Raw genomic sequence first — 27,802 nt, forward strand, 5'->3', positions numbered from 1 at the left:
TACAATTTTTTAAATAATAGTACACTTCAGCTCTATACAACCGATTAATATTATGAGAAAGTGCGCACATGACATACAAATAGTAACCACCTAATGACCGCTGAGACAACGCCTATCAAAATTATTTAGCAATAATTATTTAATGCAATCATGTTTATGCAGGTGTTTGGCCGAAACCGCAAAATTGTAAGTTTTTTTGAATCTACTAATTCTGACTTTTTCCTTTACTTGTAATTGTATCTTTATCCTAGGTCAACAGCAAAACTCCAAACTAAACCTTAGGTGTCAAGATATGCGGCATAAACGCAACGGCTCACAAAAAGTTTTTTTTTAAGTTATGCAATTTCAGTACGGGATCTAAAACGCCTCGACCATCGTACCGCAGTATTGGAAAGTTCTGTATGTAGGTAACGTTTAGCCTTAATTTGATTCGATATAGGATTCATTATAGACCGATATTCGGCTCACTGCTGAGCTGGAATCTCCTCTCAGAATGAGAGGGGTTAGGCCAATAGTCCAACACACTGGCCCAATGCGGATTGGCAGCATTCACAAATTGAATTGAAAAAAATGGTAGGATATGGGTAGGGTGGGGTAGGGTAGGAGTAGGGGTAGGGGTAGGGTAGGGGTAGGGGTAGGTTAGGGGTAGAGTAGTGTAGAGTAGGGATAGGGAAGAAGTGTACCTAAGTCAAAGCGAAGCTTGACCGGGTCCGCTAGTCTATATAAAATGAATTACTGTTCGCTAAAACTCGAGAATGAAATGATAAAGAACAAAATTTTAGCTCTTTTTTTATCAAAGATTTATTGGTCTTTTTATTGTTGTAGAATGAAAGTTATATATGAGTTAAGGTAGTATTTTAGTACACTAAAAATTAAAAAATAAAAATTTTAATAAAAATAATTCAACCGACTTCCAACTCAAAAATTAACCTAAACTAAAAAGCAAAAAATAACATCTTACCTATGTGCTACCTTCTGATCAGGTTGAAGGCGGTGCCAAGCCAGTGATGTTTAAGTTTTAATTCAAGCCGTTTAAATTACATAACTTCTGTGGTTCTTTTGAGTTTTGAAAGAGTTCGCCTATAAGGACTTGTATCCAAGGCCGTAAAATAAATTAAAAAAAAATTAACGAGTGTTTACGTAACTCGTTTTTATAGAATTTGTAATCTGTGTCGATGGTAACAAAACCATAGAACCTTCATTTGTCGTCTGTGCATAGAACCCAGACTGCAGAGCCAGAATAAAGATTTATGATTTATACGGAGCCCTCAGCCGCAACCAGCCGCAACCCTTAGCAACTATTAACACAGAACACTAATACTCCTAACGGCATCCTAACGGAGACTATTAATCTGTAGCAAAGCCTATTATCTATGAGCAGAGGTCTGCCAGAGCTCGCGTGTATCTATTAATCTGTGGTAGTCAGATCATTTGACGTTTGCATAGAGACGTTTGTTTGTGGTCAACAATATCTGAAAACTGAAAAGTACCTACCTTCACTTCAAGTTATCGATTTTATTGGATTTTATTGATTTTTTACATTGTGATTGTGAAGGATTGTGATTTGTGCTGCTATTTTAATTTCATGTGAATTTAATTGTAAATCCAAAATTTTATATTGTTTGACCGGTAAGTTACTAAAAGATAAATTTGCTTTTTAATACAATACAATCCAATTTGTTTTTTAATCAATTTTGATTTTTGATAAAACAGATTTGATATGAATATATTGTTTCTGAATATAAAATAAACGTGAGTTTTAGTTAAGTAAAGTCCTTGGGCAAAATATTTTTTCTTTAACTAGGTACTGCTCAAACTTTGTATTAATTTGCTTTATATTTATTGTCGTTAATGGGATCTCAGCGGCGTGACCGCGACATTTTGGGTGAGCGCAGAAGCATCGCCTAGTGGGGCCTGAAGGCAGAACCAGAAGAAGAGAAAGGCGTAACGAGTTACTAGTCTCTAAGGGCGTATCCTGTGAGACTCGGATCTCGGCATTGAGGACCGGACGGAAGGCCTAATAGTATCAGTCCCATAGGCGTATATAGCGGGTGGGCCGGGCCCACACTAGAATGGCCAGTACCTACCCTAAAATTCTGGGCTACCGATTTAAAATTCTATGATAGATGCCAAAATACAAAATATACAAAGAAAAATAAATAAAATCGTCGTACCGTTTCAGAGGCTAGCGTCCACAAACTTTGGAAACAACATTTCTATAATGAGTGTCGACTCTGTTCAGCGGTATGTCAGGGACTGGCCCCTTAAGGTGGGCCTGGGCCCATCCTAGGAAATAATCTTAGATACGCCACTAATCAGTCCTGATGTTCCCGTGCATGAAACCTACATCCAAATGACGTCTGGCTCCTCGTCTTCGCTGACAAAGCCGCTGTGTGGCTAGAGAAACTTTGTCTGTAGTTATGTCGTCGTCAGAATGGTTCAGACGAAATTAAGAATGTAGCAAATTATGGTGGTGGATCATTTTCCTTCCAGACTTTGATGCATCAGATAACATACATGCCTCTTTAATTTTATTATATATTTATATTTATTTTATTAATTTTATTTTTTATGGTTGCTTGTTACATATTCTAATCCTAGGTTCTGCACCTGATTGGACTTTGTTAATGGATACATATGGAAAACATTTTAAAATCCCAGAGGATGTCGCTATTTCAAGATCTAGACTAGACTTTTTTCTAAATAAACTAAGCATATAGTACTTGTTGCGCTTACTGTGCCTCTATAGACTATCATTCCGAAGGCCCTAGTATAAAAGTGAATAAATATAATGACCTAACAAATGAAGAAATAATATAAATAAAGTAGAAATAATTGCGAGAAGATTACCAGCAAAATCTCTCTATAATTTGCATTAAGACCTTGGCCTCTCTAGAACTGTAGCAAGTTCTGTGTTAGAACGGGTATCCCACGCTGCTCTAATAATATCTTACTAAAATTTGGCTAGGCAGAACAGAGACAGACAGAACTAGGCAGACAACACGAGTGAAGGAGGGGAGTGTTAATTGATTGTCAAGGAATTCCTTAACCCTACGTCCTGTAGTCACAAGTCCAGGACTCTGCTCTGAGAATTTTTCTCTACCACTTGATGGACCCGGGACTTGCTCATTCAATCCATGGAATGCCTTAGCATTTACTTTAATTAATATATTTATATTGCATAGAATGCAATCATTTTAACTTGAGATCTTAATAAAGATACCTATGAGATCTTAATATTCTCAAATTAAAATAATTGCAACCCCAAAGCAGATTTTTGCAGAATATATAATGAAAGATCTTAAATATCAAGTCGTAACCTTGTCAGATAATTTTTAAGAAATATTTGTTATTGGACAAAGTTACGAAGATCGCTTGGAAGGAAAGTGCCCCTATGGTTTGGTATGTTCATAATTTTGTCTGACTGCCCCTGAATATCACATGCACATAGTTTAAGCAGTATAATCAAATAAATACCTTGGTCCTGGGTATTCAGTGGTGTGCACAAGGTTTCTAGCTAGGGTAGGCACTATACATTCAAATATCCTTCTCCAATATAGATTTGTACTGAGTTGGATGTACATATTTGTATTTATGAATATTTGCATTTTGCAGCTCATGCTACTGACTTAAATGAGTCGTGAATTGTTCAAATGTGCCAAAAACAAATTGTATGTATAAAAATAGTTAAAATTGGTGAATTTTACAGAGTAAATTGGAAAAATGTCTACAAAAAAACGCCAAAGGAAGCCCAGACCTGAAGATTATAGTAATGTTTGTCGAATTTGCTTATTTGCTGATCACGACATGATATCCCTGATGACCAGCTTTGGGACTAACATAGTAGCAGACGTCTTTTATTCTATCACAGGTGTCCAGGTAAACTTCATTCTTATGAGATTTTTTATAAATCCATTATTATCCATGTTCAGACTCGCTGCTAGTTGTTTATATGCTAGCGTGCCAAAGGTACCAATTAAGCCACTTCCCATACAACTCTCGCTAAATATTAGTGAATTAGAACATATTCAATATCATTCCAAATCTATCAGACTAGATCCAAGTTTACAAGGCAAGCATCACATAAAATTTGAATTATCTATACTCTAAGAATCTCTTTTATATAATAATATAATATTCTATATAATCTGAAAGTACAAGTATTCAAGCTATGATGGTGCACATTATGGTTATTTAGAACTCAAAACAGATTTCCTAAAGTAAACAAACTATACCAGTAGAATTGATGTAGATTATTAATTTAATTTCTTCATTTGTTCATTCTTTACATCATCGTTATCACCTTATGTAACGGCTCACTGCTGAGCTCGAGTCTTCTGAGGATGAGAGGGGTTAGGCCAATTCCACTTCAGAGCAGAGGGGCAGACTTCGCACATGCAGAGATTTTAGAAAATTCACTGGTATGCAGGATCCCTCACAATGCTTTTCTTCACCGTTAGAGATATGTGATATTTAATTTCTTAAAATGCACACAACTGAAAAGTTGGAGTTATGAACCCACACCCTCCCGAATCAGTGCGGAGATTATTTTCTCTGGGCTATCACGGCTGTTCTTAACATGCTATTTATATTTAAAGGTGCTCCGAGAAGAAACACTCCCACTGTCTGTATGTATACGCTGCCATGACAAGCTTATGGATTTCTATAAATTTAAAGTGAAATGTTTAGAATCTGACACAATTCTACGAGGTAAAGTAGGCGATGTTGTTAGAAAAGTTAAAAGGTATGTATTGTAATAATTCATTTGCAGTCCAAAGGCTTAGTATATTTGAACTTAATGTATTAACTTTTCAAATATTCTTTTATAAATTATAAATAAATTTCAAACTGCATGGGTTTAGTTTTTTATCTGATTTTTCTCGTGACGGTTACAATCAATCCTGTCATCCCGTTTCGTCTTGACTTTAAGTTCTGGGACACCCTGTAGAGATACATTTACATACAAAAGATATGTTTCATAGATTTGTTGATTGATTCCAGTATAAGAATAGCCAGAATAAATCAAACATATAATGTTGTGAAATCACGTGATACTGATGATGATGATGGAGACGAAGAACCTGAGTATCCACCTAAACTTTCAAAACGAGGTAAAATAATACTCCTTGTTTTTGTGTATCATTTAGAATTAAACTTTTCAAACCCTGTTTATTCTAATTACAGCCCTGCAACATTTAGAACAAGATTTATATTTATCAGATGATTCAGATAACAAAGCGCCTAAAAAATTATTAGTACAGAAACAATATCATTGCATCTCCTGCCCAAAGGTATGTAAAGTTTTCTATTCATTCTTTCTTTTTTCTTGCTTGCTCAATGTCATGACAAATTGCAGAGTCACTGGATTAATGATAATTAAAAAAAATCTTGTTTTTACACAAATCCTATTTGTAACTAATAAAGACTAACCTAATAACTACAATAAGTTTGTCTTGAACAAATCAACATTTGTTTGTACATATTTTATGTAACAAAAATACAGAATAATCTAAAATATTTAAATTAGTCAAGGAGTATAAATATTTAAATATAAATATATAAAGCTGAAGAGTTTGTTTGTTTGTATGTTTGTTTGATTGAACGCGCTAATCTCAGGAACTTCTGGTCCGATTTGAAAAACTCTTTCACATTTAAATAGCCCATTTATCGAGGAAGGCTATAGGCTATATATTATCACCATACTCCTACGGAAACGAGAACCACGCGGGTGAAATCGCGCGGCGTCAGCTAGTAATTATATATATTCGGTGATCTAGAGTAGGGATAGAGAATAAGTGCACTTATGTCAAAACGAAGCTTGACCGGGTCCGCTAGTATATAATATATTTAAAAAAGTTATTATACTTTTAATAGTTAAAAAAGAAAGAAATAAATTCTTCTGATATAGTTTGAATTTAAGGTCTTTAAACAATGAAAATGTCAGCTACTGATTTTTTTCAGAAATTCAAACAATTACAGACATTGAGAATACATTCTTTATTATGCGGTGGTAGTACAACAATGATCAAGTGTACTATATGCCCACAAAAGTTTGAATCAGAATATGACCTGAAGTTACATTCTGCAATACATGTGAAAGGAAAGGAATGGAAATGTATTGAATGCGAAAAGGAATTTACAGGTATATTATATTTTTGATTAATACATATATTATACTAGCAGACGCCATATTTTGTTACATATTTAATTTACAAAAGATTTTTTACATTAATTTTAATTTACAAAAAGAATGTCTCCACTCTAAAAAATGATTAATTCATTTGAGAAATTACTTTTAACCGAAAATTCCAAACAAGACAGGATATTCGGTTTGGTCCATCTCGCTTTTTTTAAAAAACTAGGTTTTGTCATGCTATTGAGTTACAAATAAATATGTGTGTGATCATAATGGTACTGTTATGTGAACTTTTAACCACAGTATGGCAAGCGCTTTCCCTTTAAAAATCAGCATGTTTCCATTTTGTTTAGTCCAATAGGCTACTTGCCTCTTTTGTAAACAGTGTTAAACACAACACATTAGCAAGTGACGTCATTCATAGAGATATAAGCGTGATTGGCGTTTGCAGTGATGTGATATATCACGTCACCGCAAGCGCCAATTACAAACCGATGCCTTGAAGCGAATGACGTCACAGTTTATGATTGGCGTTTGCAGTGACGAGATAAAAATACAATTTTGTTTTATAAAAATATTAAAATTACGAGATTGTTTTCACTAATAAAAATGTGATTAGAGTTTCTAGGTATCTAAACTATATGCAATAAATCTTCTTAGTTTAATACAGCAGGCGAGTAACCTATTGCTCACCATGCACCTATACTCTATACTGCTGCTAGTGTACAAGCATTGCGAATTGAAAATCTCATACATAAGCTATGGTAATACATCTATACTTAATATTATAAATGCGAAAGTAAGTCTGTATGTCTGTTACTTTTTTCACAGCTGAACGGCTGAACCGATCAAGATGATTTTTGGTATAACGGTAAATGGGACCTTGGAGCAAAACATAGGGTACTTTTAGACCCTAAAATAAAAATGGAATGGAATGAAACAGGGGTTTAAAAGTTTGAATGGAAATTCCTTCATTTTAGAGTTAGAGTTTTAAAAAATGTTAATAAATCATAAAAAATACGAAATATGTGATTCCAAAATTTTTAAAATTCAACCCTTTAAGTTGTTAAGGTGAAATAGGGGTTGAAAGTTTACATTGATTGCCATGCGGACAAAGTCGCGGGCGTCCGCTAGTTACGTATATATCCTCGTCTATCACCATAATGTATTAAAACTATAAAAATAATATTATATTATACAGTTTATACTTGTTGTGATTGAAAAAAAGTGCCTTTAATTGCCAGACATTTCTCATAATTACAAAATTAAGAAATAGATGGTAATCGCTTCTGTCATTTTTTTGATCACAAGTCCAGGGCTCTGCTCGAAGTTCTCTCTGCTATGCGATGGATCCGGTACCCGCACGGTGAATCCATGGAATGATAAGATATTCGTCTCTCCCAGTCGTCGGACAGTTTACGTCATGACCAATTCACCCTTTGAAAATCATGAGCCGGGAAACTAAGTTTTTTATCAAAGGTCTACTTCTCTCAAGCTCAAAGACCACTACTTGATTTTGACGACCTCTCTAACGTAGACGGTAGTCTTGGAAAATAAATGACCTAGGGCCGGTTTCAACACCTGATAATTGATCAGGCGGTAAAGGTTACGGTTAGACTATCCGACACCTCTGACTAAATATCACACGTCTCAAACGGTGAAGGAAAACATCGTGAGGAAACCTGCATACCACAGATTTTTCTTAATTCTCTGCGTATGTGAAGTCTGCCAATCCGCATAGGGCCAGCGCGGACTATTTGCCTCTCTCATTCTGAGACGAGACTTGAATTAGCCGAATATGTGTTGATAATAAACGAACAAATGACAACGACAAAACTGTTATCGCCGCGTTGGAACGACTTGCGGTACGGGCGGCTTCAGTGTGCTCGTGGCGTTCGAGCCGTCCACATCTCTTGTTGTGTAATTCTTAATGGTTTACTTGGGATAGGAGGCAAGAGTGACTTGAGTGGAAAAGGGGAGTGTTAGATATCTGTTAAAGGCGCCTTTAACCCTACACACAACGTTTACAAGTGCGTGACTTCACTCAAGGTCTTATTTTGGTTACAGTTTGATTTGTTAATTAAGTTGTCCTGTGTTAATCACCTTTGAGTCTGCTAAAAAATCTTAGGGAATAATGTAATAGATGTAACTGTTGGTTGGGCAGATCGGCCACGCTTCCGCCGCCACATCCGGCGGCACATGGAGATGATGCGGCGCTTCCCGTGCCAGGTGTGCGGCAAGTCGTTCACGGAGAACAGCGCGCTGCAGCGACACGCGCGCGTGCACACCGGCGAGAGCAAGGAGAAGAGTCTCCAGTGCAAGCTGTGCGACAAGAAGTATGTGCTGACCACTGGCGTAACTGTTCATTTACACGAGCGGCAGCTGCTACCGACGACTGCAGTCGGCGACCGCCGTCGACTGCGGCAGCCAACAACAGCCGACTGCAGTCGACTGCGGTTGTCGGTAGAGTTGCCGCTCGTGTAAATGAATCCTAACTATACACGGGGCTGTCGTTAAGAGAGAAATTTAAAGAAATAAAAATAATGACTGTGCATAGTCAATATGAAAATTTAGTGTATGTACATAAAACATAGGCAATTTTAAAAAGTGTGATTGTAATAATATCAGAAATAAAAATAAAACTGTTGCACACCACACTAGGTTACAAAAAATTCTTTTAAGGGCAATTGCATACGTTTTTATAATGAACTACCACATGAAGCCACTGGAATGTCTCACCAAAAGTTCAAAGTGTTTATTAAACGCAAGCTTTTAGGAAAGTCTTATTATATTAATGACTATGTAAATGATAAAAAAGCTTGGTGTTAAACTGCATTAAACGACTGTGTGCTTAGTTTTGTGGCTGAGTTTGTTGTGGGCTCTGCTCGGATTTTAAGTTTTCGACTATTATTATCACCATCAGATTAATTTAAATTATGACATAACTTTTCAAAAGTGCTTGTAAACTAAGCCTAATTGAAATAAATGAATTTTGAATTTTTGCTGCCAAAGGCCCACGGTTCGCGAGGCCGTCGCAAATTTTCGCTGCGAACGCTGTAAGGGATGGATACGTTGACGGCGTGAACGTGTCTAATGTAATGTCCATCCACAGTCCACACTCACAAAAGTTCAGTTTGGTTCGCGCTCTCAACGAGAATGGACGTCGATAAGGCGGTTGACGAATTTCACGAAACACTCAGTCAGTTGTATCTGAAATTGATCACTTCACGACGTCGTGATTACACGAAAAACTTCAAAGAATACGCACGTTTTGTGAACTCTTTGAAACGGGCAGATTACTGACTCGAATCGGGGAACGATGCGTGCTGGATGTGGAATGGATGAATATGCGGGAATGATTGCGTAACAACAAACAATAATACAACTTTTTGATGTACCTAATTTTATTTGTTTTATTGTTGTTGTTTATTTAAATTTTGATGTAAATAATTGCACAATTTATCTTTTATTAGATGCAGTGACAGAAATCAGATGACCGAGCACCTTGCACGGCACACCGGCGCCCGTCCGCTCAAGTGTAACGATTGCGACAAGAAGTTCCCGTCGATGCGTCTGCTGGCGTCCCACAGGCGCGTGCACAACGATTACATGCCATACGAGTGCGGGTTCTGCGACAAGCGGTGAGTGGCGGAGAATGCGTTACGAAAGTGTAATCGGGCGAGGCGAACGGACGTCGAGAAAGAGAGCTAAAGAAATTTTACTTCACTCGTGTGGTCTAAAGCACAATCGTTCTTTTTTCAGTTTTCGAAACGTTAGTGTTTGTTGAAAGATAATTGACGTGTAACTTGGTTACATCCTACCCGGGTGAGGCCAAACGAGCGTAATTTTGCGCGTAATTTCTGCTGCATACGGTTTCACACCAAAAGTCCAGTTCCTGCCACATAGCTTAATGAGTTGTGTTCCGACTTACACGCGAATTTCTGCGACATAATTACGCTCGTTAAACCTCACCCTTAGGGGTGAATGCAGCAGAAAATACGCGACTGACAACTAACAAAATTTACGCTCGTTTGCCCTCACCTTAATAGTAGGGGAGCCCGGGATACTAAATTCGAACTCTTTTCGCTTTTAATGGTAGAGAAAATACTACAGATTTTAAGACAATTTTTATTATTTCGGCTTATCATGAAATCATCAGAAACCATGAGGAATTATTCAGGAGATTAATTCATTCAAAATAAGTAAAAAATTAACTCTACTCGTGGCTCGATAACAGAAATATTAGGGTTTTATTTTGTAACTTTAGAACACTCCCATTCCTTTACTTTACGCTCAAATCGTCAGATTTTCGAAATGCACACTTTTTAGCTATCAACTCACCTACCTTATCTTAATCTGACGTGCTGGTTGAGTATTTCTAAAGTTTTTTTTTTGGTTGCCCTAAACCAGGTTTTCTCAAACTTTCGGCTCCACGAACCCCTGTTAAAATTTCCAAGTGACAGCGCACCCCTTTCTACTAAGGGGGGGACATGTCTTTGTAATAATAATGTGATGGGTGTCCTTGTTTCTTGTCGCAAATGGATTCAATGTCAGGAGTAATTTTGGACAATTTTAATCTTAATTCTGACTCGGTATCATTTATCAAGCCACCATTACGTAAATCTTGTCGCGACCCCCTCCCGTACCCCTCTTTGAGAAACATACCCACCAATATTAAGGGCTTATACTTGGTGGAGGTAATAAACAGCGTGCAAGATATACTCCCTTATGTTCATCTGCAGCTCGAGTAACTTCAAAAGTCCCCTCTTCGTCTCTCCTACTATAAAGCTCGCTGGTTGTTCCGCAGGTTCCGCGAGAAGTCGACGCGCGACACGCACCACCGCACTCACACAGGCGAGCGCCCCTACGTGTGCTCGGTGTGCGGGAAGTCCTTCATCCAGAGCTCCAACCTCAAGCTCCACATGCGCACTCACACTGGTGAAAGCCACTACGTAAAGCCTTCCGATTATTGCACAGCGCGCTACTAATTGGCCGCGCGTTAAATGCGAACTAGAGAAATAAACGCGCTTAAGGGGATAGCAAAAGCTGAATCGCTTAAATACGTTAACTTTAAAACATCATATTAATTTGTCTCTTTTGGAGTGGACAGACAAATTCTCTGAACCAAATATTGTAAAATAAATGAAAATGAAATTTATTCGTTTTAAACATTACATGAAATAGGGCTGAGACCGTCTTTTAAGTGAATATCTGTGTCAGGTCTTACTCTTCCTTTATAACATAATTCTCGTAACTAGACTAACTAAAAAGAGGGTAGTTTTACCCCTTTTTTGCTCATTGCCCTCGGGTTCCGTCTGGCAGGGCGTCTACGTTCCCCCAAAGTCCCGATTAAGCTGCTGCGATCCCCATAAGGAGCCCTAGTAAATTCATAATCAGAAATAAAAAGCTTGAGGAACAAATACGGCAACAGCTACATCACGCTTCCGCTGTCCTTGCGCACATATCGAAGGCGCGGCCAAGAAGTTGCGCGTGGTCTATAATCTCGCAGGTCACTACTCTATACTGTGAACTCGTAGCTCCTCCAAATTACCATTTTTCTTAAGAATACTAGCCATATAGTTGAAATGCTTGTTACCAATATTATCTTCTATCCAACTAAAGATGTTAGAAATGGGTACGACAATAGTCAAACGGATCGAATCTGTAACCTACTGTAGTTGGTCCTTTACCGTCAAGCTATTAACACTGTAATATCAAAGGACGAAAGTTATCCTCTGAAAAATAGCGTTCCACGATACTAAATTAATTGTATCCAACCTTCAAGGTTTTTGAACAATTGTCAACGCACAGGTTAAAATTGGTCAAAAACCTTGAAGGTTGGATACAATGAATTTTATTTTATGCACATAATTTTGTCAAAAAGCATATCGCAGTCCAGCTGATCTAGAAATCAGCTGGACAGATGATGATGAAACTTGAAAGTTTTTGAATTGTCTTGTCTTTGTCTTGTCTTTAAGTTTAGATCCATATTGTAATACAATACAAATAACAAATGAATTCAATATTTCGAAAATAAAAAATCATAACTAATAATAATAACATACTAAAGCCAACTTTCAGACAACTGAATGTCTGAACTGAACTGAACTGGTCTGCCGGAATAATTTATGTAAGAATAATGAAATTGTAAAGTTGTAACAGACTAAAACTGACTCCATGTTCCATGTGCCAGGGGAAAAGCCATACTCTTGTGGCGTGTGCGACCGGAAATTCTCGTCGGGCTCCACACTCGCCTGCCACGCGCGTGTGCACACCGGGGAGAAACCCTACAGCTGCTCCATCTGCGGGAAAAGGTGACAGAAGGCGCTGTGCGAAAATTAATCTAAGTATCGTCATTTTGAACCTTACTGCTAGGGTCATAAGGTTCACAAAGGTTTTAGCCTTCAGACCCCATCAGGCGACGTGTTCACACCGGGGAGACACCCTGCAGCTGTTCAGATTGCGGTGTACGAAAATTAATCTAAATATCGTCTTTTTGAACCTTACTGCTAGCGTCATAAGGTTTATAAGGTTTTAGTCTTCAGACCCCATCAGGCGATGTGTTCACACCGGGGAGAAACCCTACAGCTGCTCCGTCTGCGTTAAAAGGTGACAGATGGCGCTGTGCGAAATATAATCTAAGTATCGTCATATTGAACCTTACTGCTAGGGTCATAAGGTTTACAAACCCCTGTAGCTCCGAAAGTAATGATCCCAGATACCCAATTACTTTTACAAAATTGCTTTACTTCTAGCACACTCCTAATTTAAAAAAACTGTCATCATCCCTATTATAACTGACTGTGACGTAAACTTTTTGCAATAAACGGCTAATGCTGAGCTGTAAACCCTTTCTGTTAGATGTCACAGATACTCATATACTCGTAATATCAAAGATAGGATGTACTGTTTGTGACACAAAAAATTAATAAACTTTTTTTTTAATTGCTTTCATGTGGTTTCTAAAGGCTGATAGTCATTTATTTCACTCGACTTGTTGGGCAGGTTCGCTCGAACAGATTTCAAGGCTCACTTCCGGCTCCACACCGGCGAGCGACCCCACGCCTGCTGCGCCTGCCCCAAGCAGTTCGTAAGCGCGGCCGCGCTGCGCGAGCATCGCCGCGTGCACACCGGTATACTCGTTTATATACTTAAACAATACACACATCACTAGCTAGCCCCAAAGTAAGCGTATAGCCTGTGTTATGATTACTAAGTATATTATACAACGTATAATTACACCCAGACACTGGAAAACACTCGATCTCATCACACAGTCATCGTCTGGTTGTGGGAATAGAACTCACGGCCGTGAAAACAAATTAAGGATGTGTCGTCAGCAAACAGTACAATCTCACAGATGCCGTGACGTGGTGTGGTAAATCATTTATGTATACTAGGAATAGAAAAGGACCCAGAATTTAACCCTGTGGGACGCCCATTGTGTTAGAAAAACCGCGCGTTATGGTCAACACAATCGAATGCTTTGGACAAATCACAAAACACACCAATAGCATTCTTAGCATTTTCCCATGCGTCATATATATATGTTTTAAAAGTTTAGCACCTGCATCAGTTGTACTGCGAACTTTTGTAAAACCATACTGTTCAGGGTGAAATAAATTATTCAAATTAAAATGACTTAAATTAAATAATTTTAATACAACTTTTTTTATACAAATTATTTTCATATATTTCATTATCATTTTAATACAAATTATTTTTTCAAAATCCTTACTAAGTGTTGGCAGTATTGTCCACGCACTTCCACTTCATTAAAAATAATAGCCAAGTAGGGAGCAATCACATTAATGATGTTAGACATTACTTCCAATGACATGCCCCACATATCTCCAGTGCTTTTTAATTTTAACAATTTTAAAGTTTTTTTAATGTCTGATACAGTTATATAAGGGAATTCAAAAAGAACGTTGCACTCTTTAACATTGCCTCATAATATCCTCTGGGCTTCCGTAGCAGATGAGTCCAGTGAGTCTGTTAACAAGATAGTATATCAGTGTACCTTTTTATCATTGACAATTTATTCAAACTCAAATCACGAGATTTAATTTTCCCTGATTCTTTATTAATTAAGTTCCAGATTCCAGGAACATGCGAATGTGCGAAAAATTTTCAAAGGTATTCTTGCAAAATACAAACACGTGTGAAAATTTTTAAAGGTTTTTAACCTGTTCTAAATAAGTTCGCAATTGATTATACTGTTTTTCTTCGTACAACTCGTACAATCTGTCTCTACTTTTGCAAATGCCTACAATAGCCCAAACTTCGCTAAGCTTTAATTTTTGACTAGCATTAATATGTTTAAAGTTGAAAACTTTACAAAACTCTTTGTCTATCGTCTTGAGTAGTGTACCAAATAGCCTGTCTAGATGACTATTGTCAAATGACAAGACTTGGAATTTTAGAAGTATATATGCTTTTAAATCGCTCTAATCAACCTTCAGTTATCGGCCTTTAAGTACTTCAAGCATTGGTTGCTATTGGTTTTATTGTTTAAAATAGTTATTATTTGACCACTATGATCAGAGCCTAATTTATTTATTATCATCATTCTTTCAATCACACAATTGTAAAATATATTAACCAGACATGTACCTGAAGTAGCCGTTATAGTAGGTTCATTAAAAGCATGTGTCAAATCAAACAATTTGAATAATTTGAAAAATCTAATAGACTTTGAGTTTTCTGTTAGAATATCATTAAAATTAAAATCGCCGCAAATTTGTTTGGAAGATGTGCACAATCGCCTCATTGCCTCTTCAAATTGATAGGATTAAAGTGTAAAAAAATCATATTCAATTTTTCGTTTAGTTTTGTATTCCAGAAATTAATTAAACAATTTTGTTACAGGCGAAAAACCTTTCCGCTGTACCTTGTGCCCAGAGAAATATAATAAAAAAATTCATTTGATGAATCATCTCCAAGCTCACGCCAGGGACAAGAAAGGAAAAAACAATACCAGTGTTGTGCAATATCAACAAACACCTAACGCTGTTGATGATACAATTTATGCCAAAGATACTGATCTCGTTAGTCTAAGTAGAAAAAACAATGACAGTGTTGTGCAATATCAACAAACACCTAACGCTGTTGATGATACAATTTATGCTAAAGATACTGATCTCGTTAGTCTAAGTAGAAAAAATAATGAAAGTGTTGTGCAATATCAACAAACACCTAACGCTGTTGATGATACAATTTATGCTAAAGATACTGATCTCGTTAGTCTAAGTAGAAAAAACAATGACAGTGTTTTGCAATATCAACAAACACCTAACGCTGTTGATGATACTATTTATGCTAAAGATACTGATTTCGTTAGTCTAAGTAGAAAAAACAATGACAGTGTTGTGCAATATCAACAAACACCTAACGCTGTTGATGATACAATTTATGCCAAAGATACTGATCTCGTTAGTCTAAGTGGAAAAAACAATGACAGTATTGTGCAATATCAACAAACATCTAACGTTAATGATGATACTATTTATGCCAAAGATACTGATCCTGTAAGTGTAATTAGAAAAAATAATGACAGTGTTGTGCAATATCAACAAACACCTAACGCTATTAATGATACTATTTATGGCAAAAATATTGATCTCGTTAGTATTAGTAGAAAATACAATGACAGTGTTGTGCAATATCAACAAACACCTAACACTGTTGATGATACAATTTATGCCAAAGATACTGATCTCGTTAGTCTAAGTGGAAAAAACAATGACAATGTTGTGCAATATCAACAAACACCTAACGCTGATAATGATACTATTTATGCCAAAGATACTGATCCTGAAAGTGTAATTAGAAAAAATAATGACAGTGTTGTGCAATATCAACAAACACCTAACGCTGTTGATGATACTATTTATGCCAAAGATACTGATCTCGTTAGTCTAAGTAAAGCCTCCAGGTGTCAAGATGAAAACACAAATGTTACTCTAAATGAGAATGAAATTCCAGTAAATGTATCTGAAGAACTTGTAATACTAGATGATAGTGATGTTAAAAGTCAACTTGTAATTATAGACGGACACAGCAGTATGAATTACCAAAACAGCTGTGACCTATTGAACGAAGTCATTGTAGGTGAAATAAATATTGATGATGTTATAACAAATGATAAAAATGGAATTAATTTATCACAGAGTACACATGATGGGACAACAGTGAAACTGTTTCAATTGGACGAAAGTTTATTGCAAATTGAAGCATCTGGGGGACAAGTCACTCTAAGGAAAATTAGTAGTAAAATTACTACTACTAACTTTTAAGATTTTAGAATTAAGGTCAATAAACTTATTTATTATCTCAAAATGATGGTATGAGTCTTGAATACTCTTGATGTATATTATATTAGTAAATATATTATCTAAATATTGTCAATCTATATTTATTTAATACCTCCAATCCTTTAAAGGTACTTTGAATTTTTAACAGAATACAAAAATGAATGGAGAGTTATATAACAAAAAAAATTAACAGATTTCAAATATGCATTACTCTAAAAATCGTAAAATAACATCATACCTACGAGTATATCCTTATCGATCGGTTTGAAGGCGGTGCCAAAAAACAATAAACTTTTGGTATTGCGCCGCCTTCAAATCGATATTGCCAGTTAAAGCCCTGTCAAATATTATTTGAATTTGGTTAATTTTTTTTCTGTTTCTTAGTCAACCGAAAACACCACAGTATGGGGAAATTGGTTTACTTATTTTGATTTTAACACAAAAGTACTGAACCAATTTTCATGAAAATAAAACAGGACCAATTTGGGAGTATGAATATACTTTCTCAAACAAAACGAAGATTTTTTAAATTGGTTAATGAATGATAAATTTATGAGGTAACAAACAAAAAAAGTTGAACGAATTGAGGAGCTTCTCCTTTTTTTAAAGTCAGTTAAAAGTTGGGGATCAACTCCTACACCCAGACTATAAGTAGCATTTTATCAAACTAGCAGACCCCTTTTTTAATTTTTTTATTCTTTACAAGCCTCCCACCAGCCAGACCTGGACCAATTAAGAAAACCTCAATTGGCCCAGCCGGGGATCGAACCCAGGATCTCTGTCTTGTAACTCCACCAATACCACTGCGCCACGGAGGCCTCGCGGTTTCACCCGCGTACTTTCCATTCCTGTGGGAATACATGGAAAAAACAGCCCATGACACTTACAAATAACGCGGCCTTCTATCAGTAAAAGAATCAAAATCTGTTGAGTAGTTTCAGAGATTACACCTACACCTTAACTTACTTGTTTATAATTTTAGTATATAGATAAAATGTTAGAAATTAATATAGAATGATTAAAATAAACAACTTTATTTAATATACTTAATACATTTCTATCATACTAATTTAAATAAATGCTTTATTCCTTAAAACCACGATGACTTCTTCCCAGCATCATATTTTGCAATATTTACAAGTATTGAATCATGAATCTCCTTTGCATTTCTATTTTGGCCATAGTAATCTACAAATTCGCCATCTGGGTTAACCAGATATATTATAATTGTATGATCAACCTGCAATAGAAATGACATGGTTGAAAAAAAATATCAGTACATAGCATAAGTTGAAGTCAATTCTGCTGTATGTTCGCTTAGATCTTTTTAACTTTTCAACAGATTTTAATGTACTTTTCAGCAAAAGGTTTATTTGTCTAATAGGTATACATAATAAAGTACAGTAAATACATCAGAGATTTAAAGGTGGGCAGTTACCTCCTGATATAGACATCCTGTAGTAGTAGACTAATCAGAATATTAGTATCTACATAGCAACTGTGAAGCCAGAGCAGAAGTAATATGTATAAGAATAACTGGCAAATTAAGAGCCCAAACTACTGGAGTTTGCATCATATGTTTGATTTTAAATTTGATTTGGGAATGAATGTTTGTATGAAAATCCTATATTTTACAGATGCTTGCATTTTTACAATTATTTAAACCAAAGGAGATCATCAACAAATTAAATAACTTGATATTAAATTTCCATACTTACAATATAATCTGCATCATTGTCTTGTGGACCCGCACTAAAGTACACTCTGTAGGATTTGCATGCCTGTTGCACTTGCTCTGTAGTTCCAGTGAGGCCCAAGAGCTTCGGAGTAAATTCTTTACAGTACCTAAAATCATAGAATCAGTTAATTGTTATTTAGTATATTCAATATTGACATGCGTGTCGTAACATGGCCAATGTCTGAACACTTGTAAAATACTGGTTTAATTAGAATCTGATTTTGTTAAAATTTCCAAGTCATCTGTGCAATATACAGGGTCAGAGTATGAGTCCACTTATAGAAGCCGAACTGCATTAGTAATATTTTTTTAACTAAAAAATAAAAACTTTTTATATAAAGTAATTCAAATAATTCTTAAATTAAAAAATAATTAAAAATTTTAAGGTCATAATTATAAAGATTTACTCTGAAAATATTAATTTTTGAACACATGTTCTTTGAACATTTTAAATTAATTTTCAGTAAAGAATATATATAACCCCAGAGTTATGGGAAAATCTCCTCAGCACTCTGTATATAAGGCTGCCAAAATTCCTCAGGCCAACTGCTCAAAAGGGTCTTCAGCCTGCAAGACTGCGAGCTCAGAAGTATTCTTAGATTTTAAAAAATTACAACAATAATAATGGCTTTGCCATAGGCAATATCAGTTTATATCAGTTGGTATAGTTACACCACTGGGCAAGGACCAAGTTAATGTGGTTAGCTGATTTATATTCACTTACTTCCCTACAATTTCTGGCGTATCTCTCACAGGGTCAACTGATATAAATAATGGCTGCAACGGTGGAGATGAAGGTGTATTGTCTGAAAGGAAAGTAATTATACATTATTGACATTTTTTCTACCAAATTTCTAGATCTAGTCTGTTCTTGAGATATCAGCAGGATTATAAAACAGCACATTGTAATGTCAGTGTGGATTACAAATTTGGTGCTTACTATATTTAGAGACAATGTAATTATTTAGGAAATATGTTCTGTGATCTTACCATGCTTATCTACAACTTCTGCTAACTTTTCCAACTCGTCTGGACAAATATCAGGACAGTGTGTGAAGCCAAAATAAATTAACAACCATTTTCCAAGAAAATCTGTGTTTTTCACCGTTTTACCCTGCGAAAATTGAGACATGTATTTTATACTGTTTGACATAATCAACTATTCAAGTAATAATTAATAAACACTCATGTTGGATACCTCCGAATCCACAAGTTCAAAAGAGCCTCCTATCTTCGCTTTACCAAGTTGCCTCTTTCTTTCACGATCCAAAGCATCTTGTTTTTCTTTTCTCACATACAAAATAAACGCTGTTAGACCGCCACCAACCAACGCGGTCACAGTCATCGACTTCCAGGTTATAGGGCCTATAACTTTTTTCGGCCTCAACTTGGGCGGTTGAGCGCAGTGGTTAACTGCAGTTGTCGAGAAAAATCGGCCCAAAGGTCTTGCTGTTCTTCTTAAGACAGAGTTCATTTTTGAAGCGAACCACTTCTTGTTCCTCTTCCTGTTTTAACTTATCAGAATGTTTTTTTATCACAGTAAATCTTAACTTTTCGCGATTAATTTCCATGAAACCCTTGTTGATAAAATTTTTCAGGCGGTCGATTGACTTTGACAAATGACATAACATTGACAAATGACAATTTGACATTAATCGATTGGTTTTTAGGCATCTGTATTCCGCGGATATGTTTGTTTGAGGCGCTGTGCATGCATGTCCGTGGCGCGGAGGGAGTTTTAAACTCCCTAATCTAAAATAAGGACTAAATCATCATACCAATGTATTTGAAGAATAATAAAGAAATATAGAAGGCAACCTATTTGCATTACCTATGTCACTGTGAATATTATCAATACTTTATTTCTTATCTTTATTGAGGGTAGGTATAACATATTTCTAACGCCGTATTATTGTAATATAAAGGGATTGAGTAGATGCTGAAAATGAAAACTAATAAATTACGTATATTCACTTCACTAATAATTTTCCAAGTATTAGTGAAGTGAATATACATTTAGTATTTAATTAGATTTAGTATTTTAATAGATTTAGTATCTAATTATGTATTTACTACGTCCTATGTAAGCAAGTATGGCTACAGGAGTTAGTTAGAGTTACAGAGTTTTTCCTTTTTATCCAGTCTATGATGATATCATCTGCGATCGTCCCATCCAAAGAATGTCCGATCCCAAAGAAAGAGCAATGCGAAATGAAATCTTATTAAATGTATTGCAGAATTGAAATATTAGAACGAGTAGATGATTGCAACAAGTAGGTATAGTATAGGACACAAGATTTAACAATATAATTATAAACGTATGCAATCAGAGATACCTAATAATTATTTTTTTGAGATAAAACAATTTAAGTAAATCTAAGAACAACAACTTTTTAGCTTACAGCCGTCTCTTCTCAGTACGATCGACCTTTTAACTTTGGACCAATTATTAGTCCTTACAAATAATCAAACCTAACTAAATAAACGACTCAAGCGCTTGTGAACTAAACCTAAAACAAATTTGAATTTGAACTTTTGCGACTCGGTTTTTCATTACAAGCAACCTTGCAATAATTAGGAGCCAGGTATTTTTATTTCGAAATTTTCATGGGTCGTGCGGCGTCGTAATGAAGATGACAGGGGCGACGCGGCCACAACCGCAACTCGGCTGCTTATATACTCCGAGATTCGGTGTTGTGTTCCATATAGCTCCTTGCACTCCTCGGCAGACGGATAGCTGCGAAATGTGGAAGATTACTTTCGTGAGTATTTTTTTTTACCTATAACGTAATATTTTTTTCGTACTCATAACGTACTAGATCAGTGATTCCCAAAGTGGTCTATGACAAACTGCTATGTCAGCGAAAAAAAAATTGGGGGTCCATTAAATGAAAATGGTTTCCACGACACGATAGTGGTTCATAACACATACACTGATAGTACCTATTTTTTACATTATATTATCATATAATATCAAAACATATACATTATTTTAAACGTAACTTTTTTTAAGTTTTTAATAACTTTTTCAGGTTACGTTGGTGGCGTGGGTGTCGTTCAAATCTTTCAGTTCAGCTCAAGAGTACCTTCCACCGAAGCCCACCGGTGGCGGCGGCGGCGGTAATAAGAAACCAATTGTAGAACCTACCGTAAGATTTCATATTTTGCCTGTATTTAAATATATCTTACAACAACTACTAGAGCAGGGAAGTCTATCACCATAGTCAAACAGAACATACGTGTTAATGATTGCCAGAGCATATGCTACAGGCACAGAATACATAACAGCAGTGTAATGTAGCAGTAAAAATTTAACACGTCATAGGTGTACGAGTAGACCTATGACGTGTTAAATTTTTAATTGTTCTTTTATGCGATGTTGTTCCTTTATCTTATGAGTCATCCACTGGTTCGATTACCTAGTAGGGGTGTAGCTACCGTCATATTAGGTATCTCTTTTTTTCGCGGGTTAAGCGAGCACCCAAAAGTTGGAACCATCTTACTTAAATAGGTTAAAAAGTCACTGTTATATTTATTTTAAGCAAGCATTTCTGTTTGTTTTGTGTGAAATTTACTCTTAATTTGGACCCCCAGACTAATTTTGATACAGGGCCGCCTTCAAGGTACGCTACGTACGCTGCCTTAGTACCTACTATAAAAAATCTAGATTTTTTAAAATTAATATTGCGTATAACGGCTTTCTACGAAATTTTTGGTAACAAACCGGTTTGGAGAGGTTTCTCTAAGTTTATGATGCGATACCCAAGTAAACTATACGATACCTAACGGTATTCTAACGAGAGAAACCTTTCCCTTACAGACGTGTATTAAAATATACCGATGATATTTCAGTTACCAGCAAATTATGAGTTCACATACGACGTGCAAGACAATGGAGTCTCCTTGGACTTCGGGCACAACGAGAAACGCAAGGACGACCGCGCGCAGGGCTCCTACCACGTGCTGCTACCTGATGGGAGGACGCAACTTGTGGAGTACGAGGCGGGCCCCGACGGGTACAGGCCACAGGTGAAGTATTGAATACAAGCAGGCGTTACTTGGCGGTAGTTCATTAGTATAGGTGATATGATAACGGTTTTGCTTTAGTTAGGTAGGTATAGGTGAGAGTGGCGTGATAGTACAGTGGAAATGACCTCTGCCTGCGATTCAGAGGGCGTAGGTTTGAATCCGGTCCGTGGTATACACCTTTCCACCAACATTCAGTAATGTGCATTTTAAGAAAATATATATCACGTGTCTCACGCGGAAGGAAAACCACCAGAGATATTTTTTAATTCTTTACCAATCTGTCTGCCAATCCGCATTTGGCCTAAGGCCTAACCTCTCATTTCGAGACTCACTCGTGCTCAACAGTGAGCCGAATAGTTGTAAGGTGACAAGACAACCGCATATATTGTTTCTAAATTAAAGAACTGCAGCATAAACTCATTATTAGATACAGAAGGAGGGGTATGACATCGGAACCCGTTTACCTATAGGTACTAAAATCTATTGATTAGGGTGCGTTCCCATTACGTCAGATCAGTACTCGTAAAATTTTATCGTTGACGACTGTTGTCTCTAGCTATTCTTATTGTAGCGACGATTATCGTTGAGCCACTCGGATATTTGCCGTAAGAACAAAAATCGTGGCTAGGTATTCCCATTGGATCAGGCCGATATTATCGGTTTTGCGTTTTCATACTTATCTGAATCGTGGCATTAAATTTAACGTTAGATAACGTTAATCTCTAGCTGTTGTTTGTAATATAAACTTCAGTCGCCTCTCAGGTCTTTTAGAGATACTGATCTCTAAAAGAACTAAGAGGCGACTGAAGTTATAAACACTATAGTCCACAACTTTAGGCTTTTTACACAACAATATCACTACTCAAAAAGGTTCTTTTAGGCGACACTTTTCGTTTCGATTCACATACATTTTATTTTTAATAATAAGCTTTACGGCTCTGGGTTCTAGCCCTTTTGAGCCCGGATTCACATACAATTAATTAATTATCTTGGACTAATTATAGAAGGACCTGCCTCGCAAGACGTTACCTCTCTGTCAATCAATCAACGATCTAACGCGTGTATACTTATATCGTATCGATGTTTCATTGTTGTAATCGTTTTCGTCGACTGAAAAAACTCCCTAATCATTCCGGTTTGTGTAGTAAGTAGTTCAATAGCATGAAAAATGGTCAACAACTTCTAATTCACTAAAAGATGACGTGACGTTCGATTTCAGTTTCACCTGATGGTAAGCGATGATGCAATCTAAGATTTTTTTTTTTATTGTTTACAAGTTAGCCCTTGACTACAATCTCACCTGATGGTAAGTGATGATGTAGTCTTAGATGGAAGCGGGCTAACTTGTAAGGAGGAGGATGAAAATCCACACCCCTTTCGGTTACGGCATCGTACCGGAACGCTAAATCGCTCGGCGGTACGTCTTTGCCGGTAGGGTGGTAACTAGCCACGGCCGAAGCCTTCCACCAGCCAGACCTGGTCCAATTAAGAAAACCTCAATCAGCCCAGTCGGGAATCCAACCCAGGACCTCCTTCTTGTAAATCCACCGCGCATACCACTGCGCCACGGAGGTCATCAAAAACATAATTATAATAAATAATAAATTTGTAATAAAAACAATATCTAAAAGAAAAATAGATACTATTCTTCTAACGAACGAACAAACAGCAAAACATCGATCCATTAATTTAATATTCTGTGTACAGATTATATTATTCTTGTTAAATATTTTATTATTTATTTTTGTTAAATATTATCGATGACTGAGTTTACCTCGTACCCTTCAAAAAACGACAGACAATTTTGTTGCTGCTTTTGGGTGCGATCCATTTCCATTTCTAATTCCTCTATGTTAAATATATAGAGTTTGCACAAAAACAATACAAACGACATAAAAAGAACCCAAGCAGACATGAGTCACAAACCATTATGAAAAATAAAGATATTGAGTTTTATGGGTATTAAATGTGCATTTATAAAATTAAATTATAACTTTAATTATTTTATAAAAGTCGTATTTTCATATCAAAAGAAGAAAGAAGTTGTAATTAAAACGATGATTTCTTTTATTTTAATGTGAATTTAACCTTTCATTTATTGCAGAATTACCATATACTATGATAATTTTTTTGATTTTGTATTAATAAGTGAAAGAAGATTTGACATTTGACAGTTCACACTTCACAGCACAGAACACTACTTTATTTGCTGTCTATGACTAATACTCCTACTTATATCAGTATTCGTTAATGATTCGTTAACTAAATCCAGTCTGTCGTGCGTATTTTCTTCCCTTGTAATTTTTGTTATTTCGTTTTGTTCTCGTTTCGTTGTTATTGTTAATTATAGTTTATTTGTTGTTTGTTTACTGTTTTTACCCGACTGCAAGAAGGGTTATGTTTTTCGCGCGTATCTTGTATGTATGTATGTAATATTCTTTATTACCTCATATCTTCCAAACCGTTGAACGGATTTACATAATTCATATAACGTTAGATTTGTTTTAATAACCCAAGTGTTCTTAGATAGGTGAAATTAGAAAAAAAAAACCAACAAGACGACTGTGAGACGCTATAGAATCGGGGTGAAGTTTTTTTTTTGTGAATATTGCAACATGCGAATCAAATTCAAGGGATTTTTGTGAGAATTTCAAAATAGTATATCATGGCCATGTTAAAAAAACTACAATTAGGAAAACGTTATTTATTAATTCTAATATTAATTAAGTCTATACATAATACGCGAGGCGGACGACTATAAGGTGCGAGGTTTATGAAGTGTAGTTATAAAACACTTAAAATAGACTAAAAGAAATATATTGATTATAAAAATCGGACAAGTGCGAGTCGGATTCGGCCACCGAGGGTTGCGTAGATTTTTTGAATATTTACTTAATTTCGGTTGGACTTAGGTATACATTATCGTACTTTGTAACAAACGTAACCAATAAATCCGAAATTCACCATCTATCGTAACTAAAAAGTGTGAAATAAATTAATTAATTAAACAAATATAAAAACCCGGCATAAATGATATAAAAATTGATCAAACTAAAGTCGGGACCTAATAAAAAATGTAGACGAAAATCATTCTATTCAATATAATAGGTCCCGACTGTTTTCTAATTGTTTTCTACACTTCTGGACTGAGCTTTTTTCTTATTTTCAGTTTTTTTTATCATTTATGCAGTCGGGTTTTTTATCAGTTTAATTAATTAATTTTATTTAGTTTAGTACGAAAATTAGTGAACCGGAGCCTGGTACTAGCCGGAGCAGTTATTCCGCGTTGCTATTGTTTCCGTCACCAAAAAAGAAACGTACGAATCAATCACCCTTATAGTCCTCCGAGAAAACCGTTTTGATTAATGTGTTTAAATATGTCGAGGAAACCTTATGCTTGCTTCTACATTATAAAGAAACAAAACTATAAGAGTTCTTTATTGCCTACGGAACCCTTAATATAAGTGAAGCATTATCTGTTTGATAAATAACAGGATATATTATATAGGAATATAGAATTAAAAAAATATTTGTTTATCACAGGAAGTTTTATTTCATGATAATATTCGTAAATAATGATAAAATGTTGAGCAAACCTGAGTCAGCTGTTTTTGTTTGTTTACATAGTTTAAAATACCTACTCAATTTGACTATAGTGAGTGTTTTTTGTTTGCTCGTTTCTTCAATGTATGAAATTTTTTTTTGCCATTTTTATAGACGTGAATTTGACACGGTCGCTTTTTTACTTTAAGTACTTAGATGTTTCTACAACAAAAAGAGAATGCCAAGTATAATCCTTTTTTTTTTCCTTAATGTTTTGCGGTAATTTATATATTTTTATGCACATTTTGTGCGGGCCAGTACTGTGCATTTTTAAATTTGACTTTGGCTGTACTAAGTTCAATTTACGCGCGCTCCGTAATTTATTTTTTCGTGGCAATTCATTTAATTTTTGAAAAAATTCTGAATTTTTCCTTACGAATTTGCATGTTTCTAAGATATATAGACTTGGTAGGGTAAGAACTTTTAATGATTTAAAGTGGGGTAGGTACACAACTTTCAGTTTTTTTAACGTTTTTTATAATGCGAATACATTTCTTCTTCCTTTTCACAAAAGAAGTCGCGGCGCTAATGTGTTAATGGTCATTTGGTCAATTCATTGTCATTTGGTCATGGCGGTTAGTTCAGGTTTTAGCCGCGGGACTCATTTCACGTAAAGGACTCTAGCGCTGGTGTTGCAGGTGATGTACATGGGCACTGCCACGTACCCGACGCAGACGGGCGGCGGCGGCGGCGGCGGCGGCGGCGACAAGTTCGACGGCTACCACTACAACGCCGCGTCCAACCGGCAGAGCGTGCGCGCCGCGCCGCGAGGCGGCGGCCGGCAGGCGGGAACAGCGCCGCCGCCCGCGCCCGCGCCCCCGCTGCTCTACTCGCCCAGCGGAAACGCCACACAATAACAGCCTTCTCAACTTATGCCCACACTGATACGTAAACAGTGGCGTGCACAAGGTGTTTAACTAGGCAATATATACAAACTATTAAACCGTGGTAGCCCAGTGGATGACGAGGGCGTAGGTCAACTTTATGTGTGCATTTTAAGAAATTAAATATCACGTGTCTCTAGCAGTGAAGGAAAATCATTGTGAGGATGTCTGTCAATTCACATTGGACCAGCATTGAGCACGAGTCTCCTCTCAGAATGAAAGGGGATAGGCATTAGTCCACCATGCTGGCCCAACGTGGAATGGCGATATTTTTTTATTAATAAAAAATATTTCATGCACCTACCCTACCCTAGCTTAAAGTCCTGTGCACTCCACTGTACAAAATGTATGTTTGAACATATAAGTGTGCTCGACGATATAGAAAAAAATGTATTTTTTAAATAATTTAAATTTTCATATTTCAGAACTGAAAATTCATAGATACAAGTTGAATTGGTATCTAAATTAATAAAAAATCATTAATTTATTTTAGTGATGACAATTATTTATTAAAAGATTATTTTGTATAATTTGAAAATGTATTAATGTAAATATGTAATGATTCTAAATTATTTAATATAACTTAGTAAAATCTAAGCGACTTTAAGCGAAAGCCCAAAGGTAAAGACATTTTATAATTTTAAGTTATTTCTATTAAATTCTTCTCTAATAAATCTTATATGACATCTATATGACATCTATCATCAATTCTTCTCTAATAAATCTTATATATCTAACACATAATATAATGATAATAATATTTATTGTCTATGCTCAGGCTTTATATCTGTATTATTTAGGATGATGAAAATATATTGGTATATACTATATACCTATGTATGTAGGTCTATGCGAAATTCATGATAATATTCGGTATCATGAATTTCAAATACTTTTTTTTCAGCTTCAAATTAGCTTTGGTGGTGGGATTCTTTTTAATTAAAATTACATTTATTATAAATCTTCATTGAATATTTAATGCATGAATACAACTCTAGTCGTGCGGCTAAAAATATTTCTTTTGTATTTCGATTCATCTAAAAGCAATAAATATTGTGAGTTGTCAAACGGAAGTTTCATTATACCACTTTTTTAT

General features: G+C 35.9%; 3 protein-coding genes across 6 annotated transcripts; 2 read left to right on the forward strand and 1 right to left on the reverse strand.

Annotated features, from left to right (window-relative positions):
* Window positions 1-1,428: 1,428 nt before the first annotated feature.
* LOC112043909 (zinc finger protein OZF) lies at window positions 1,429-16,546 on the forward strand. Of its 4 annotated transcripts, none has more exons than XM_052883415.1 (12): window positions 1,431-1,629; window positions 3,710-3,879; window positions 4,599-4,744; window positions 5,002-5,111; window positions 5,185-5,291; window positions 5,962-6,142; window positions 8,301-8,472; window positions 9,610-9,777; window positions 10,944-11,088; window positions 12,330-12,450; window positions 13,142-13,269; window positions 15,008-15,071. In XM_052883415.1, exons 2-11 carry the CDS (start codon window positions 3,724-3,726, stop codon window positions 13,228-13,230), a joined length of 1,395 nt encoding a protein of 464 aa, XP_052739375.1. In that variant the 5' UTR covers window positions 1,431-1,629; window positions 3,710-3,723; the 3' UTR covers window positions 13,231-13,269; window positions 15,008-15,071. The 4 variants fall into 4 exon arrangements, with proteins under 4 accessions (XP_052739376.1, XP_052739375.1, XP_052739374.1 ...); XM_024079574.2 differs by having other exon boundaries at window positions 1,436-1,629; window positions 10,944-11,074; window positions 15,008-16,546; XM_052883416.1 differs by lacking the exon at window positions 13,142-13,269 and having other exon boundaries at window positions 1,429-1,629; window positions 10,944-11,074.
* A 924-nt stretch (window positions 16,547-17,470) lies between these two features.
* Window positions 17,471-19,807, reverse strand: LOC112043894 (protein SCO1 homolog, mitochondrial). Its single transcript, XM_024079555.2, has 5 exons — window positions 19,389-19,807; window positions 19,181-19,304; window positions 18,915-18,996; window positions 18,171-18,297; window positions 17,471-17,692 (listed from the first exon to the last, which is right to left on the reverse strand). The coding sequence occupies exons 1-5, from the start codon at window positions 19,662-19,664 to the stop codon at window positions 17,543-17,545; spliced, it is 759 nt and encodes a 252-aa protein (XP_023935323.1). The 5' UTR covers window positions 19,665-19,807; the 3' UTR covers window positions 17,471-17,542.
* A 151-nt stretch (window positions 19,808-19,958) lies between these two features.
* On the forward strand, window positions 19,959-26,679 carry LOC112043895 (pro-resilin-like). The gene is made up of 4 exons (XM_024079556.2): window positions 19,959-20,952; window positions 21,223-21,339; window positions 22,043-22,219; window positions 26,461-26,679. Exons 1-4 carry the CDS (start codon window positions 20,818-20,820, stop codon window positions 26,677-26,679), a joined length of 648 nt encoding a protein of 215 aa, XP_023935324.2. The 5' UTR covers window positions 19,959-20,817.
* The last annotated feature ends 1,123 nt before the right edge of the window (window positions 26,680-27,802 follow it).

The sequence above is a fragment of the Bicyclus anynana genome, chromosome 9 (genome assembly GCF_947172395.1).
Source record: "Bicyclus anynana chromosome 9, ilBicAnyn1.1, whole genome shotgun sequence".
NCBI classification, from domain to species: Eukaryota; Metazoa; Arthropoda; class Insecta; order Lepidoptera; family Nymphalidae; genus Bicyclus; species Bicyclus anynana.

What these genes read in the sequence shown, in the direction of transcription:
- LOC112043909 (XM_024079574.2), top strand. Translation starts at nt 3,724, where the DNA reads ATGTCTACAAAAAAACGCCAAAGGAAGCCCAGACCTGAAGATTATAGT. An exon ending in ATGCGAAAAGGAATTTACAG is followed by an intron (nt 6,143 to 8,300) that starts GTATATTATATT and finishes TTGGTTGGGCAG; the next exon opens with ATCGGCCACGCTTCCGCCGC. An exon ending in CCACATGCGCACTCACACTG is followed by an intron (nt 11,075 to 12,329) that starts GTGAAAGCCACT and finishes TCCATGTGCCAG; the next exon opens with GGGAAAAGCCATACTCTTGT.
- LOC112043895 (XM_024079556.2), top strand. Translation starts at nt 20,818, where the DNA reads ATGAAGATGACAGGGGCGACGCGGCCACAACCGCAACTCGGCTGCTTA. An exon ending in AAATGTGGAAGATTACTTTC is followed by an intron (nt 20,953 to 21,222) that starts GTGAGTATTTTT and finishes TAACTTTTTCAG; the next exon opens with GTTACGTTGGTGGCGTGGGT. An exon ending in CCGACGGGTACAGGCCACAG is followed by an intron (nt 22,220 to 26,460) that starts GTGAAGTATTGA and finishes CTGGTGTTGCAG; the next exon opens with GTGATGTACATGGGCACTGC.
- LOC112043894 (XM_024079555.2), bottom strand. Translation starts at nt 19,664, where the DNA reads ATGAACTCTGTCTTAAGAAGAACAGCAAGACCTTTGGGCCGATTTTTC. An exon ending in TTGAACTTGTGGATTCGGAG is followed by an intron (nt 19,305 to 19,388) that starts GTATCCAACATG and finishes CAATTTTCGCAG; the next exon opens with GGTAAAACGGTGAAAAACAC. An exon ending in ACGCCAGAAATTGTAGGGAA is followed by an intron (nt 18,298 to 18,914) that starts GTAAGTGAATAT and finishes CTATGATTTTAG; the next exon opens with GTACTGTAAAGAATTTACTC.